Source organism: Mytilus trossulus, unplaced genomic scaffold (assembly GCF_036588685.1).
Source record: "Mytilus trossulus isolate FHL-02 unplaced genomic scaffold, PNRI_Mtr1.1.1.hap1 h1tg000024l__unscaffolded, whole genome shotgun sequence".
In the NCBI taxonomy this organism is placed as follows: Eukaryota; Metazoa; Mollusca; class Bivalvia; order Mytilida; family Mytilidae; genus Mytilus; species Mytilus trossulus.
Window position 1 is genome coordinate 4,477,443 of NW_026963290.1, and position 15,289 is coordinate 4,492,731.

The 15,289-nt window shown below is 31.9% G+C and overlaps 1 protein-coding gene across 1 annotated transcript; it reads left to right on the top strand.

Moving 5' to 3' along the window:
- The first annotated feature begins 1,044 nt into the window (after positions 1-1,044).
- Positions 1,045-15,067, top strand: LOC134698890 (uncharacterized). The gene is made up of 7 exons (XM_063560569.1): positions 1,045-2,179; positions 3,967-4,093; positions 6,237-6,345; positions 6,958-7,156; positions 7,589-7,677; positions 8,155-8,394; positions 13,652-15,067. The coding sequence occupies exons 1-7, from the start codon at positions 1,225-1,227 to the stop codon at positions 14,954-14,956; spliced, it is 3,024 nt and encodes a 1,007-aa protein (XP_063416639.1). The 5' UTR covers positions 1,045-1,224; the 3' UTR covers positions 14,957-15,067.
- The last annotated feature ends 222 nt before the right edge of the window (positions 15,068-15,289 follow it).

Genomic DNA, 15,289 nt, shown 5'->3' on the forward strand with positions numbered 1-15,289 from the left:
TTGACAATGAGTATGACTTCCATTATCACTGAACTAGTATGCATATTTGTTATGGGCCAGCTGAAGGACGCCTCCGGGTGCGGGAGTTTCTTGCTATAAGACCCGTTGGTGGCCTTCAGTTGTTGTCTGCTCTATGGTCGGATGGTTGTCCCTTTGATACATTCCCCATTTCCATTTTCAATTCTATTACATTTAAAATTAACATGAATAAGAAAGAAAGAAATGAAACTAATTTTTCACAAACAATTGTTTTATGATTGTCACATCATAATGATAAATATTTCTAAATTATTTTCTAAAATATCTATTTTTGGTAAATATATTATGCGTGGTTCAATATCAGCCCAAGCCTGAGCCGCATGAACTTTTCACCTTTTGAACTTCTATTTGGGAACTACGTAAAATGATCAATATCTAAACTATAATGTTTCTCCACTGTTGAAGCATATGATAAAACGATCATAACATGTCTTTTTCCATATCGCATGATTATTGTATCATCAGCCCTCTGTCAATATCAGCCCTCGAGCCATATGCGGCTCTTGGGCTGATATTGAACATAGGGCTATACATGCGATATGGAAAATGCCATGTAATGATCTGATAATATCACATTTGATTTTAGTATTACAATTCGAAAACTTCTGAGAGCAAATTTAGAAAGTGTTACATGTAACGATGGCAGTTTTCAGATAATAACTATAAAAAGAAATAAGAAAATGACTATAGCAAAATAACCACCTATCCTATTTATAGAACAACTCCTGTTTTATCAAGCAACAAATAATCACATGATAAAACTGGAAGAAATAAGATATGAAATGTTTATATTTCTTTCAATTGAAATAAGGAACCATAAACAAAAATCTGAAAAAGAAAAAAATATATTCAATTAATCAGTTTGAACTATATGATGAATAACATGGCGAAGTCTATTTATAGACATGTACCACGACTCAGTCCGATTGCTATTAGGGAAATCCCCGAATTATAAAATCTAGAGATTGTGATTGGTTTAAATGATCACATGGTGTAGGGATTTTCCCAAGATGCTTTATTTTACCATGGAGGTCAAGCAGATTATGTATTCTAGCCAGGCTTGTTAGATTTTCTGGAAAACCAGGCTTGTTTCATTTTCAGATGTGACAAGATATTTGTAAATGGACAAAATGAATAAGTATTTACACATGTGCACATTGTTCTAATATTGAATATTTACACAAAATGGCCACCAGACGTAAATCGAAAAAACAAAATGAGGCGACAAAGATCGATGAAAAAGAACACGCAGATCGTATTGCCGCCGCGGAGGCAATGTCATGCTTATCATCTATGGTTCTTTTGCCATCAAATTCAGACGAATTATTTTCTTTAAGTGTTGGGTCAAACGTAACTGTACCGAAAAGTACACCTGTTGGTACAAAAAACAATGCTAAGTCAGCAACAAGTAACGCCAACAAAAAGGGAAAAACCAGAACCAGGGCGACCAAAAATTCCCAGACTCCATCAAGTAAAAAAGCCCAGACTGAAAAAGACAAAAATGCAGCATCATCAATAAAACAAAAACAGAAATCACCAAAATATGCTTCCACTTTAGCCGTTTCAAGTAGTAAACAAACCAAGTTACCAGACCAGGTTTTATCATTGACAATTAATCCAAGAAACCCAAACCATGAAATGAAAAAGGTTGAAACCCCAAAATTACCGAATAAAGAGCCAAAGAAAGTGGAAGATCAAGTTGTACAGCAACCAGACTTGCCACCATCATATATTCAAATTGAACCGTTAATTGCACCGCAATGTATTATACAAGTGGATCACAACAAACCAGGCCATGGACTTTACAACCTGTCTAGTAATGACCTGAATAAAATATTAGCTGGGAAATTGCCATTCCAAGTAAAATCTGACGGTGTGGATGGACAAACCATAGTTACTAAGGAGATTGCATCTAAGCTTGTTAATCTGGCTAGTACTGAAAGTGTTGAACTTTCTCAGTCAGCAGTTGATTCAATATTAACTCAAATGGCATTGAAACAAAAACTTGCAGTGACTACTAAAGAGTCTTCAGAATCATCTTTGCCTTTAAAGAAGCGGAGGTTACAAGGTTATAAAGAAGAAGGTGCACCACCTCCTGCAGAGGAATTGTCAGTAGAACAAGATCCTGCTAAGTCGGACGGTAATACTTGTATACATAATTATATTCTCATTGTTTGAAGAATTATAACAAAAACAAACAATGCATCAAAACCAAATATGGAATTTAAGATTAATTTGCTACTGTTTTGATTAACAAGCACAAGAAAAGTAATATAAATTGAAAAAAAATGGTACATTTTTTTAATGAGACAACATACATTTTATGTATACATGAACATGATGAAAATAATTATAATTAATGGAGATTGTTAGTAATACTCCAAAAATTAAAATTTTATGACAAACAGTAAACACTTTTGTGTATTACAATGTATTCCAAATAAAAATAAAATTACTATACTCAGACAATGACATATATGGTAAATGGTCATATGGTGTTATATCATGTGCATATGTACATTTGTATATGTCTCTGCTATAATTTAAACCTAAAATTTTCTTATGAATAATATTCAAATATTATTTTAACCCATTTAAAAAAAAAATATTGGTTATTGCAAGATATTTAAGTTATTTTTGTTGTTCATATTATCAATCATAAATCATATAAAAAACGTGATCAATATATATGTCAGACAGAGTTCAATATACATGATAAAATTAAAAGAATAACTGTATTCTTTATAAAAATGATAAATATTGAACACAGATGGGAAAATGTAGAAAGTCTTATAACAACAACACTTGAGGGACTGCTGCATAAAATTTATTGATCGACATGTTTCGGTGCCTAGATGGGAAAAGTATAAATTTCTATACAAACTAACTTTTACTTTTATCATGTTTTATTACTTACATGTATATTTCTGCATTTCTGAGTTATATGTATTAACAATTTTAAAGTGTTAAAAAATGCAAACATGTATATTTAATACAGTTTGAACTTTTATAAATGTACATGTGTACATTGTAGGAAGCATGTTTTATAATTTATCTTATTAGATAAATACTCTTGCATATATTTCCTTTTAAAATCAAAACTTATGAAACATTAATGAAAGGAATCTGATAAAAACTGAAAGATACATTTATCAAATTCAAGCTGTTGATAACACTTACATTATGTAATTAGTATCTTAAGCTTATTTAAGTAATTACATAACATTTGGTTTAATCTGTGTATTGATTTCAAAGTGGATTCCCACATGTTTACAAATACTATTTTTTCAAATCTTTACTAAGCATTTACCTTAACAACAAGGACGTAACTGGGTTAGCCACTAAATCTACACATATACTTAAATGTACTTCATGTCTTGTATAACATGTATAACATAATTGAACAGAAAAGTTTATGGAATCATTTTCATAGTTCCAAGTTTTATGTTGACAGTTTTCGAAACAAAAGAAATTAATCAAGAACAATATTCATCTTAAAAACCTTTATCATTGTAGTTTAACTACATGTACAAGTTACATATGACCTAAGGCCAATAAATAAACAAAATACTGAAAATAAAAACTTTGTCTCCCAAACTTTTCTTGTAAATAATTGCTTCTGGTGCCAGGGGGTACTTGAATGTTAAAAACATGCATGTAGGTATACTATTAGTATTTGATACTGAAGATTAATAGTTGAATGGTCATGATGGTAGCAAAGGGCTATTACATTTTCAAAATCTTACTATAAAGTTTTTATTGTATTGCCAAAAAAAATAAATTTAATTTTCAACATGCTCAATTTTGATTCTTAATTTTTCTTAATTTCTATTCAGAAACCCTTCATGTGACATACATGACATGAATACATTGTAGCATGTATTTAATTGTGTTAGGGTTATTATCAAGTATATTTGACATTTTCAGCTTCAGCTGTTCAGAATGCTTATGAACCAAAAGAAAGAGTGAACCCAGTAGCTGTAGATCCATCTACAAGTCTGATGTTACTGAATGAGATGCAGGTAGCTCTACAACAAGATGATGATGGGGATTTGTAAGTAGCTCACAAAATTAATATACTGTTTACTCTCAAAGGAGTAGGTCTGGTAAGGTCCGATTTTGGCTGCAAGTTTCAGGTTCATCTGACGAAAGATATTGACCACTTTTTAAACGCTTAAGTGTCTATTTCAATTGATTCAATTGGTTTAAGTGAAAGATTTTAACTAATTTAGTCATTAAAAACGATCCCATTCAAGCTCAAAATGAAAAATCTACCAAATATGCCGATATGCCGAAACATCATGAACATGTCACTTTTCAGATGGTTTTTGTCAAAAATGAAAGTGGCAGCATCTGTGTTTATCCTTAACCTTTATAAATGTTATGTATTATTATCAAATACAACTTACATTTCAATATTAAGGATGAACACGAATGCAGCCACTTTAGTTTTACACGGAAACCGTCTAAAATTTAACTAAAATGCTAGAATTGTGAAAATTTCAGTAATTTAGCATGACTTAATGAATGCTAGTACCCCATATATGCATTGTATTGTCTAAAACAGTCCATATTTATGTAGCAGAAGCATTTTACTATCCAATAAATAATTAAAATTTTACATTTTATCAATTTTGTAAAGCTGCTATTAGTGCTATATTTTAGGGCCAAAAAGGGGTCTTACTGGACCTACTCCTTTGTTTGATGTAAATTTATTGTTGTCAGAATTGTGAAAGAATAAGTTTATATATAACATGTATAATAAGTTTCATTATGATTTTTACCAATTTATATTTTTGCAGCATTTCTTTAAGTCACAGTTGTTAATCTTACATTTTAGTCTGTGGTTCTACAATAGCAATAATTATTCCACTAAAACAGAAATATATTTGGAATGATAACCACTTGATTTATCAGAACTTTCATTACTTGTACATGAATTAAATTCATGTATGAAACCTTTACACAGAATGACAAATAGAAAAAAATATCTTGCACACAGAGTTTGAATTTTGATAAATAAATTTAATTTCAAGATCATGATTATATAAAACCATGGCTCATTAGAACTTTTTATTGTCCATAAAAATATATAAGTTCACTAAATTATACATTTGTATTATTTACTTTCTGTTATTTTATACATGTTCTGGACCATATGAGTATTTGGACCATACGCGTATGGTCATGACCATATGCGTATACTCATATGGTCCGACCATACGCGTATGGTCCGACCGTACGCGTATGGTCGGACCATATGAGTATTATACTCGTTTGGATATTAACGGGCCGGACCATATGAGTATTTGGACCATATAGGTATTTTTTCAAACATACAATAGAAATAATACGTATTAATTTTACATTTCAAAAGCTACATAAACATTAAATATTGATGCCACAGCCAGTTGATCTTAGTTTTTATCGCTAATTGTATTCGTGTATGCTTTTGTATATTTAGAATGACATTCAAACGGTACCATACATGTAGCTTTTCTGCGATTGCTTGTTTTGGCTGCGTGCACTGATATCGACTCGGACAATTCCGATGTGTCTACGGTGTTTTTAAGAAACTTTAGATCGTAAAATGAATATCACAGATCAAATTAAATAAAGGCAGTAGCTATTGCATGGCACTTACATGATATTTTACCGGTCTTATAATTAAGATTAAAATAGAAGTATAGAAATAAAGAATAGAAAAAAATAAAGAAACATACAATTTTAATATTTTACTTATAAAAAATGTCTTAAAAAATATCTTGATCTTTAAAAAATATAATGAACATTGCCGATGATATCACCTACTTTAAACAATAACATTCCTTTTACAATATGTTTTGACATCTTCTTATAATTGTACTTACAAATAGTAAGTAATATTAACTGTGTAAAAATGTTTTTTATAAGTTTTTTTTAATATATGAAAAAATGACATTTTAGTGACGTAACATCCAGTAGAGTCACACCTAATGAAGAGTTTAAAAGTATACGTGTTGATTACCCCGACCATACGCGTACGGTCCGACCATACGCGTATGGTCGGACCATATGAGTATATACCCATATGGTCATGACCATACGCGTATGGTCCAGATACTCATATGGTCCGGAACATACACATCACTGAGGTACACAAGAAAACATTTTCATGTTCTATAGTATGTTCGCATGTATTTGTTTTATATTTTCAGACCACTACACATTGCTGTTGTTCATGAGAATATTGTTATGGTCCAAAAGTTTGTACATTTGATGAGTATATCTGGTAAAAGTGTTGACAAATTCAACAAAGCACAACAGGTATTAAAAATGTTAAATGCTGTTTCTTAATTTTGTTTCAGGTTTCTAGATCTTTCTGCAGTCACAACAATTTAATTTACATGTATTATTTGGAAGATAATGCTCTCATTGTTTCCATGAAATATCTTTCCTCCACCAAAAGACTACACGTCTTATACATGCACATGTATACATTTTGCACTTTGACAAGTAAAAAGGATAAAAATTACTCACTCTATTAACTGAACGAGAAAATTAGTCACTATTTTTATTTCAACGCAGAAAAGAATAGTTGTTTTTTAGAAATTACATCTGACATTAATTCAAGCACTCTACGTAAGGAACAAATAGGCTTATACCTAACTATTGGACATACATGTACCCAAAACATTTGTCCTAAGGAAGATATTTACCAGATTGTTTTGATAATGCATCTTCAATATGCAATTTAATAGTAAACATTTTCCCTTAAGTGTATGTCATATTATGCATTTTTTTCCCCCCACTCTATACCAGATTTTCTTAATTTTCTATATAAAATCTGGTTTATGTATGATATATATCTAAAGATCCTCTTAAAAATCCTCCTAAAAGCAAAACAATTTCAATTTTAGAGCATTTACTTTTTTACAGACACCGTTGCACATAGCAGTAGAGCTGAAATTCATACAGGCAGTCCATACATTGTTGCTAGCTGGTGCTAATCCTAATCTGGTAAATAAGAATGGAGAAACCTGCATCCACATAGCTGTCAAGTCAAACTCTGTTGACTGTCTTCATCTCATCTTTAAATATACAATGAAACCAGACCTCAATGCAAGAAACTTTGATGGTATGTATATCTGATCATTTTCATTTTGATTTTTGATTCTGAATATTATGTATTCATACTGTAAATTCAGAAATTAATGCTAGCATATACTTTTATTTTAAATCTGGGACTGCTATTGTAAAAATTGTTACTAAAATTAAGAAACAAGTTTTTATTATTGCAAACTTGATATTGTAGTATTTTTGGCATTAAGATTAAAGCATTGCAATATTTTCTGAATTAACAATATTGGGTTCACAGAAATTGGTTTGATCAAAAGCTATGTTCATTATTTCAATGCTAGTGGGCTTGGTTGATATTCTTGCTGATAAAAAGAGTAAAAAATGGCATTATTCTATAATTTATCACTAATTCATAACCATAATTTTTTTTCCAGTTGGAAAACACCTTCTTTGTTAAAATATGGCCTATTAATTATAATGATTTTTGCAGGTCTGGCTCCAATTCACATAGCTGTAATGAAGAACAATATGGAGATTGTCCGGTTTCTCCTGGCCGAGAGAGCTGATGTTAATATTCAGGTAATAAGTTATTATGTATAATTTGACATTGGATAAATACATCAAAATTGAATATACCACATCTTACAATTTTTTTCCTCTTTAAACAATTGTTTTGATTCAACTGCATCAGGAAGGCTAAGCATCAGAAATTTGGAAACTAAAAAAAGTACCAATTCATCGAGTTTTTATAGGTAACCTTGATGTACACGTTTTTTTTAGGAATACAGAGTAAAATCCTATTGACAGATAACATACTATTAGATACACTTATACCTTGATGATACTTTGTGAGTGAGAAAAAAATACTGACAGGCAATAAGAGAAGTTTATTAATGGTTAGAAAAAAAGATAAAAAATATGTTTTTCTCACCTTTGAACATGGTCATCAGACATTGCAAATTGTATAGAATGGACATACCTACTATAAAATCATACCATGAACCATTCAGTACTTATAAGATTCCTACCTCTAACCAGTTGATTAAACTATTTCAGGATGGTAAAAGTGGAAGAACTCCATTATTTTATTCAGTTGAAGGTAACCTTATACCCATGGTTGAGTTGTTTCAGAAAGTTGGAGCCAATTTAGATCTTCCTAACTATGCTAGTGTTACTGCTGTTATGGCTGCACAAGCCAGAGGCTTCCATGAAATAGCTTCCATGCTTCTGAGATGTATGGACTCCAAAGCTTATCTGGAGATGAAGGAAAGAGAAAAAGGAACACCTGTCAAAAAGGTATAGCTATTTTTCAAATGATTTGAAATATTTTCTCCTTTAGTTTAAGATATTGGTATAGTTTGTAAGGCACTCAAGCTTCTTAACTCCATTTACTGAACTACATTATGTAGTTGATTTCACATCTGTAAGAATTTTTTTTAAGGCAAGTTCCTGGGGGTAAATCAACTGGACATAAGTATTTAATAGATATACATGTAAGAAGATGTATATATGTTGTATGAGTTCGAATGAGACAACTCTCCATCCAAGTCTCAATGTGTAAAAAGGTCAACCATTATATGGTCAAAGTACAGCCTTCAACACAGGGCCTTGTGGGTCACTTCAAACCACGAATTTAAGAATTCCACGAAGAATAATCCAGAAAAAATTGTTTGGAGTCGGATGTTTATTTCCAGTAATGTTATGCAGTTCTCGTATAGTGTTGACTGGCGATAAACATTGCAACACAACACATGTTTTTGGGGAAAGACGGCTTCAAGCCGTCAATCCCCTATGGGGTTGACCAGAGTGACACCCCCTCACATCATTCATTTTGTTTTTATACATGTTATAGTGTGGAAAACCCCCCAACAAATCTTACCTAGATTGAAGAGAAGGAGACCCAGAAATGAATAGTTTGACTTTAAACACTTTTTTACACATTTTCCTTCTGTTTCTCACGAAATTATCGTATCTTGAACTCTCCTTTACACTATTTACGTTTATTTTACAATCCGGAAAAATTAGTATGACGAGATATTCTAAATATATCCAACCTACATTGTATTTTACAGTGACGTCATTCTTGGAAGAAGCAGGGATATCCTTCACCAGTTCACTGGTTATTTAAATCATTCTTAGAGATCGTGCACTAATTAAAAATTTGTATTTGTTAAATCTAAACATAATATTGTTTACTGTAGATGATTTAAACATCAACATGCAATACTTTAATTTGTAGGTCAACAACTTTCAAAATAAACAAAGATCGTGGGGTTACATGAGACAGGGGAAAGAAACGATTTTATGACTTTTTTCGGGTCTTACTAATTAGAGACAAAAAGCGTCAAGAAGCGACAAGAAGCGTCAAGAAGACTATTTATCGACAAGAAAAAAATATTCTTCTTGTCGCTTCTTGTCGCTAAAATTCTTCTTGTCGCAAATTAGTGAAAATAAAAGTTAATGTATTTAAACATTTCAAATGTGACATTTCATTGGATTAGTAGTCTTCTATTAAAACTAAATTTTTGTTTACCTACATAATCATTGTAATGGTAAAAAAAAATTAATAAAAATTTGCATTTTGTAGTTTAAACATTTATTATTTACAAATATTTCAAAATTAAGATTTGGAAACAAGCTTCACACAGTTTACATCACTCATATTGTTTTTTTTATTAGTACCTGTTTCTCTGTGGTGAGAGTTGTAACTGGGAACTTTAACAATGGAAATTTAAAACTGAATAGATTTTTCAGTCCACACTTTCCAAAGAAAAAACTTAAAAATCCAAGAGTACTGTCACAAAAAATGGAAAATGGCCCTAGCCTGCAGTTCAGTGGTACACAATCAAGATTTTTAAAAATATTGTAGTTGTTGTGAAATGACAGAATTCAGTTGAGTTTTAGATAATTAGCTATCCACTTTAATCAAATGTTTAGATTTAGAAGATGCAGATCTCTTCCATTGGTCCAAATTGAATCCTAAACTAAGGAAATGAAATTACATAAACAACAATTGATTATTGATTTCAATATTGTCAACCTTTCTACATGTTCTAGCTGTTATCTTTTTCATTCTTCATATGAAAACTATCAAAAGATACCCCCCCCCCCCCTTTTTTTCAAAAACATAATTAAATAGAAACAAGGGCCGTCTCTCCCCTCAGAGCTATTCAGCTCTTTGATTATTGATAGATGATAAAAGTATTTTGATTAATTCAATAATAAAAAATATCCAATATCAGTGATAATTACTTTTAAAATTAAATTAAAATTGTTCATGGAACATAACTGCAAGTTGTAAATTACCGTATCATAGTTTGAATTACTGGTGATTAAAAATCAATAGAATTAAGTACGGGGATATTGACCGTAGGTAATATTATTTATGACAGGAACATTTATTTTCACACCTTTTACTTATATGACTGTTTATTATACCGTGATTAGGGAAATAAGTTTTCAATCTTAAATCAATCATAGAGTTGTGAATGCCTCATAAAATTCCGACAAAAAATTATAAATGGTAAAACAAACAAATAATTAGTTGTCTCTGTTCACGATTATAATCAAAGTTTTCAATGAACACTTTAACCTAGAATGATCAAGCGAGGATTTTGACACTTCAAAGTGACTTTTTCAATGAATTCCTTCTTTTTAGCTCACCTGGCCTAAAAGGCCATGTGAGCTTTTCTCATCACTTGGCGTCCATCGTCGTCGATGTCTTCGTCTTGGTCGTCGTCGTCTGTCGTCGTCTGTCGTCGTCTGTCGTCGTTAACAATTTTTCAAACATCTTCCTCTCTGAAACTACTGAATGGATTTGGATGAAACTTAGCGTGTGCTTCGATTTTTGATCCGTTAAACAACATGGCCGCCGTTACTTAAAATAGAACATAGGGGTCAAATGCAGTTTTTGGCTTATATCTCAAAAACCAAAGCATTTAGAGCAAATCTGACATGGGGTAATAATGTTCATTAGCTCAAGATCTATCAGCCCTGAAATTTTCAGATGAATCAAACAAACCATTGTTGGGTTGCTGCCACTTAATTGGTAATTTTAAGGAAATTTTGCAGTTTTTGGTCATTATCTTGAATATTATTATAGATAAAGATAAACTGTAAACAGCAAAAATGATCAGCAAAGTAAGATCTACAAATAAGTTAAAATGACCAAAATTGTCAATTGACCCCTTACAGGGTTATTGTCCTTTAATGACAATTTTTCACAATTTGTTCATCATATTTGCTAACTTTAAAAAATCTTCTCCTCTGAAACTACTGAATGGATTTGGATGAAACTTAGCATGATTGTTCCTTAGATTATCCTGCACAAAGTGTGTGCTTCGATTTTTGATTCGTCAAAAAACATGGCCATCGTTACTTAAAATAGAACATAGGGGGCAAATGCAGTTTTTGGCTTATATCTCAAAAACCAAAGCATTTAGAGCAAATCTGACATGGGGTAATAATGTTCATTAGCTCAAGATCTATCAGCCCTGAAATTTTCAGATGAATCAAACAAACCATTGTTGGGTTGCTGCCACTTAATTGGTAATTTCAAGGAAATTTTGCAGTTTTTGGTCATTATCTTGAATATTATTAAAGATAAAGATAAACTGTGAACAGCAAAAATGATCAGCAAAGTAAGATCTACAAATAAGTTAATATGACCAAAATTGACAACTGACCCCTTAAGGGGTTATTGTCCTTTAATGACAATTTTTCACAATTTGTACATCATATTTGCTAACTTTAAAAAATCTTCTCCTCTGAAACTACTGAATGGATTTGGATGAAACTTAGCATGATTGTTCCTTAGATTATCCTGCTCTTCGTGTGTGCTTCGATTTTTGATCCATCATAAAACATTGCCGCCGTTACTTAAAATAGAACATAGAGGTCAAATTCAGTTTTTGGCTTATATCTCAAAAATGAAAGCATTTACAGCAAATCTGAGATGGGGTAAAAATATTCATTAGGTCAATATCTATCAGCCCTGAAATCTTCAGATGAATCAAACAACCCATTGTTGGGTTGCTGCCACTTAATTGGTAATTTTAAGGAAATTTTGCAGTTTTTGGTCATTATCTTGAATATTATTAAAGATACAGATAAACTGTTAATGGCAAAAATGTTAAGCAAAGTAAGATCTACAAATAAGTCAATTTGACCAAAATTGTCAATTGACCTCTTAAGGAGTTATTGCCCTTTAAAGACTTTTTTCACAATTTGTTCATCATGTTGACTTACTTTAAAAAATCTTCTCCTTTTACTGCTGTATCAATTTCAGCCAAACTTAGGCTAAATGAGTTTCAGAGTTTCAGAGTATCTAGTATAAATTTTATATTTCATTTCCTTGTATGTCAAGAAACATAGCTCCTATGGCTAAAATAGAACATAGGAGAAAATGATTTTTTTTTGCTTTTGAAGAAAATAGGACGATTCAAAGAACATTTAAATAAATTGAAAAGCCAAAACAATCATTGATGAGAGATTAAACAAAAAAAATTCAGGTGAGCGATTCAGGCTCTTGAGAGCCTCTTGTTTGTTTTATTATTGACCAAACCAAGGAGGTTATATCACATCCTTAATCAAACAGAAATTCACGGTTTACGTATCTGAATTTTTCATTTTTTTTAATCAGCGATCCACGAACTTACGTTTTCCACGAAACGTCTTTTTTTCTCTATCCACGAAAATGATACCCATGAAAATAAATGAATCCACAGTATATTAAAAAAAAAACAGAAACAAAAACACTTATGAAACACATCAACAAACATCACTACTCATCAACAAACATCACTACTCAACAACATGCTCCTAATTTCACAATAGGAAATTAATCATGGGAGATGAAGAAGGATAAAAAAGATGTCAGAAATGCATTATAAACATATTTTCTTTACTATTTTCTGAATCATATACAAAATCAAGATGTGTTCTCTAGGATGATAGATTCATTAGTTTGGGGTCCTAGTGACCTGTCATCAAACATATTAAGACATATTTTTTTTAACAATGCCTCATGAGCAACTGCATTTTTTTTCTTTGTTTTTTCTTTGTTATTATATATTGTATTATGTTAAGGGAAGGTTAACTTTCTGGTAATAAGACCCGTCATGGCCTGGCTGGGAAATCGGGTAGGCAAATGCTCACATTAATCTGTATCGTTACAGGCTCCAAATGACATCCTTTATACGCCATAACTCATGGGGGTGATCCTTATAAAGGATGCTTATGTGGAGACAAGAAGAAGAAGAAGTCAGTTTTATAGTTCTGATATAAATAAAATGAAAACTTATAAAAGGATGCATGGTAAAGGGTTATTTTCGTTCAATGTATTTTGCCTTTTTTATTTCATGTGCCGCTGTGAAAAGATTCATTATTCACCGTGTTTCATGAAATCAGTAAAAAAAACAATGTACTAGAAATGTTTAATTGTTTGTTCATCTTGAAATTGCAATTTTATTTCATATTTTCCCGTGCAGATACCAACCTTTACACCCCTCTTATAAACTTATACTGTTATAATAATTTTGCTGGTTCATTTTAGGTTCCCATTCCACGCATTCCAAGTAAATCCCATCTGATTCAAGGTATAGACAGTAAACCAATGTTGGTAGACTTCCAACAGTTAGCAAACTCAGATTCTAATGACTCATCACAATCTTTCTCAGTCATGAGAAAACGAGCAAGAAGTACAGATGGGAAAAAAGAAAAAGACTCTAATAAACAAGATACAGAGAGCAAAGGAGAGACAATGGAAAAAGAAGAAAGGACGAAAACTGAGGAAGATATGAAACCTGTCGAAAATGGCATTCCCCAGGAAAATAAACTAGAAGTGGCCACCCCACAACAGCAAAATCAGGTTCTGATTCCTAGGGAATTGTTGGAGAAACTTCAAAGTACTATGTTATCTCTACTAACTATGCAAAAATTACAACAGGCTGCTGGCATTGATCCGAGTTCTCCCACCTCCTTACCAAGTGTAGGGAATTTACCAGTACAAAATGCTTTATTGCAACGTGACTCTTTACAAAGTACATTACTGCGGAATGCAATACAGAACGCTAATTCACAAGGTCCAATGGTTCAGAGTTTTGCATCTCCAAGTGTATCCAAACAAAACGGTGTACCACAAAATGTGTCAGTACCCAATAGTACACCACAAAGTGTATCCATTCCGAACATTACGAAACAAAGTGTATCAGGGCAGAATAATACAACACAGGGTGGTGTACCCTTGCAAAATGTGACTGGCATGAATCTATCCAGCATTTTACTCAATGCTATAAGTGCTAATATTCTAAATACCCAAAATAAAACTTTGGAACCAAGTCCTGCTAAAAATAACATGATTGAAAATGACAAATCGAAAACTACCATAGATACAAATAATAGCATGATTGAAAATGACATGCCTAAAAAAGGTCCACTTGATTTAAAAGTAGTTAAAAATGGAGGTACTAATGAGAGCAAAAAGGATAGCGCTAATTCTAATAAAGGGAATGAAAAGTCAAAGGAAAAGACTAAAACTAAGCATGCTGTGTTACAGCAATTACTGAATGTAAAAAATAATGACGCTGGAAAAGTGACGGAAAAGAAGCAGAAAGTTGTGGACAATATAAGAGTTGAAGAACCAATGGAGGTGTCAGATTCTAGAAGCAGTACTCCTGATAATTCATTTAATAGTGCAACAAAAACTGGCAAAGCAGTTGGTCACGCTGCAATGAACCAGCTTGGGCGAGTGACAAATGTTTCATCCTCGTTACAGGCAACTCTACTTCAGATGCTTCAAGCGAAACAAAATAAACCATTAAATTTAAGCACTGGGAAAGATAGCAGCAACACCTCATAGTGATTTTTCGTCTTTATTCGATATGTATAAACAGATTTTTGTGGCATTCTAAACTTTTTATTCAAATTCTTATTGTTTATACTCATTACAAGTTGCCATTATAATCTTTTTTTGTGTCAGATGATTCAAATGTTCTATAGCTTTTTTCTTAAAAAGATATTAAAAGGAAAGACACCATACCCTTAGCCAGGATGGTTCAGGGGTTCGGACGAACCCTTTCTTGAAAACAAATAAGCACTGTTAAAGTCAATATTCTGTTCGAATTGTGACTGTTAAAGTCAAGTTTGTGAGTCCAACAAACCCCCCTTGGAAATTCCTGGCTACAGGCCTGGA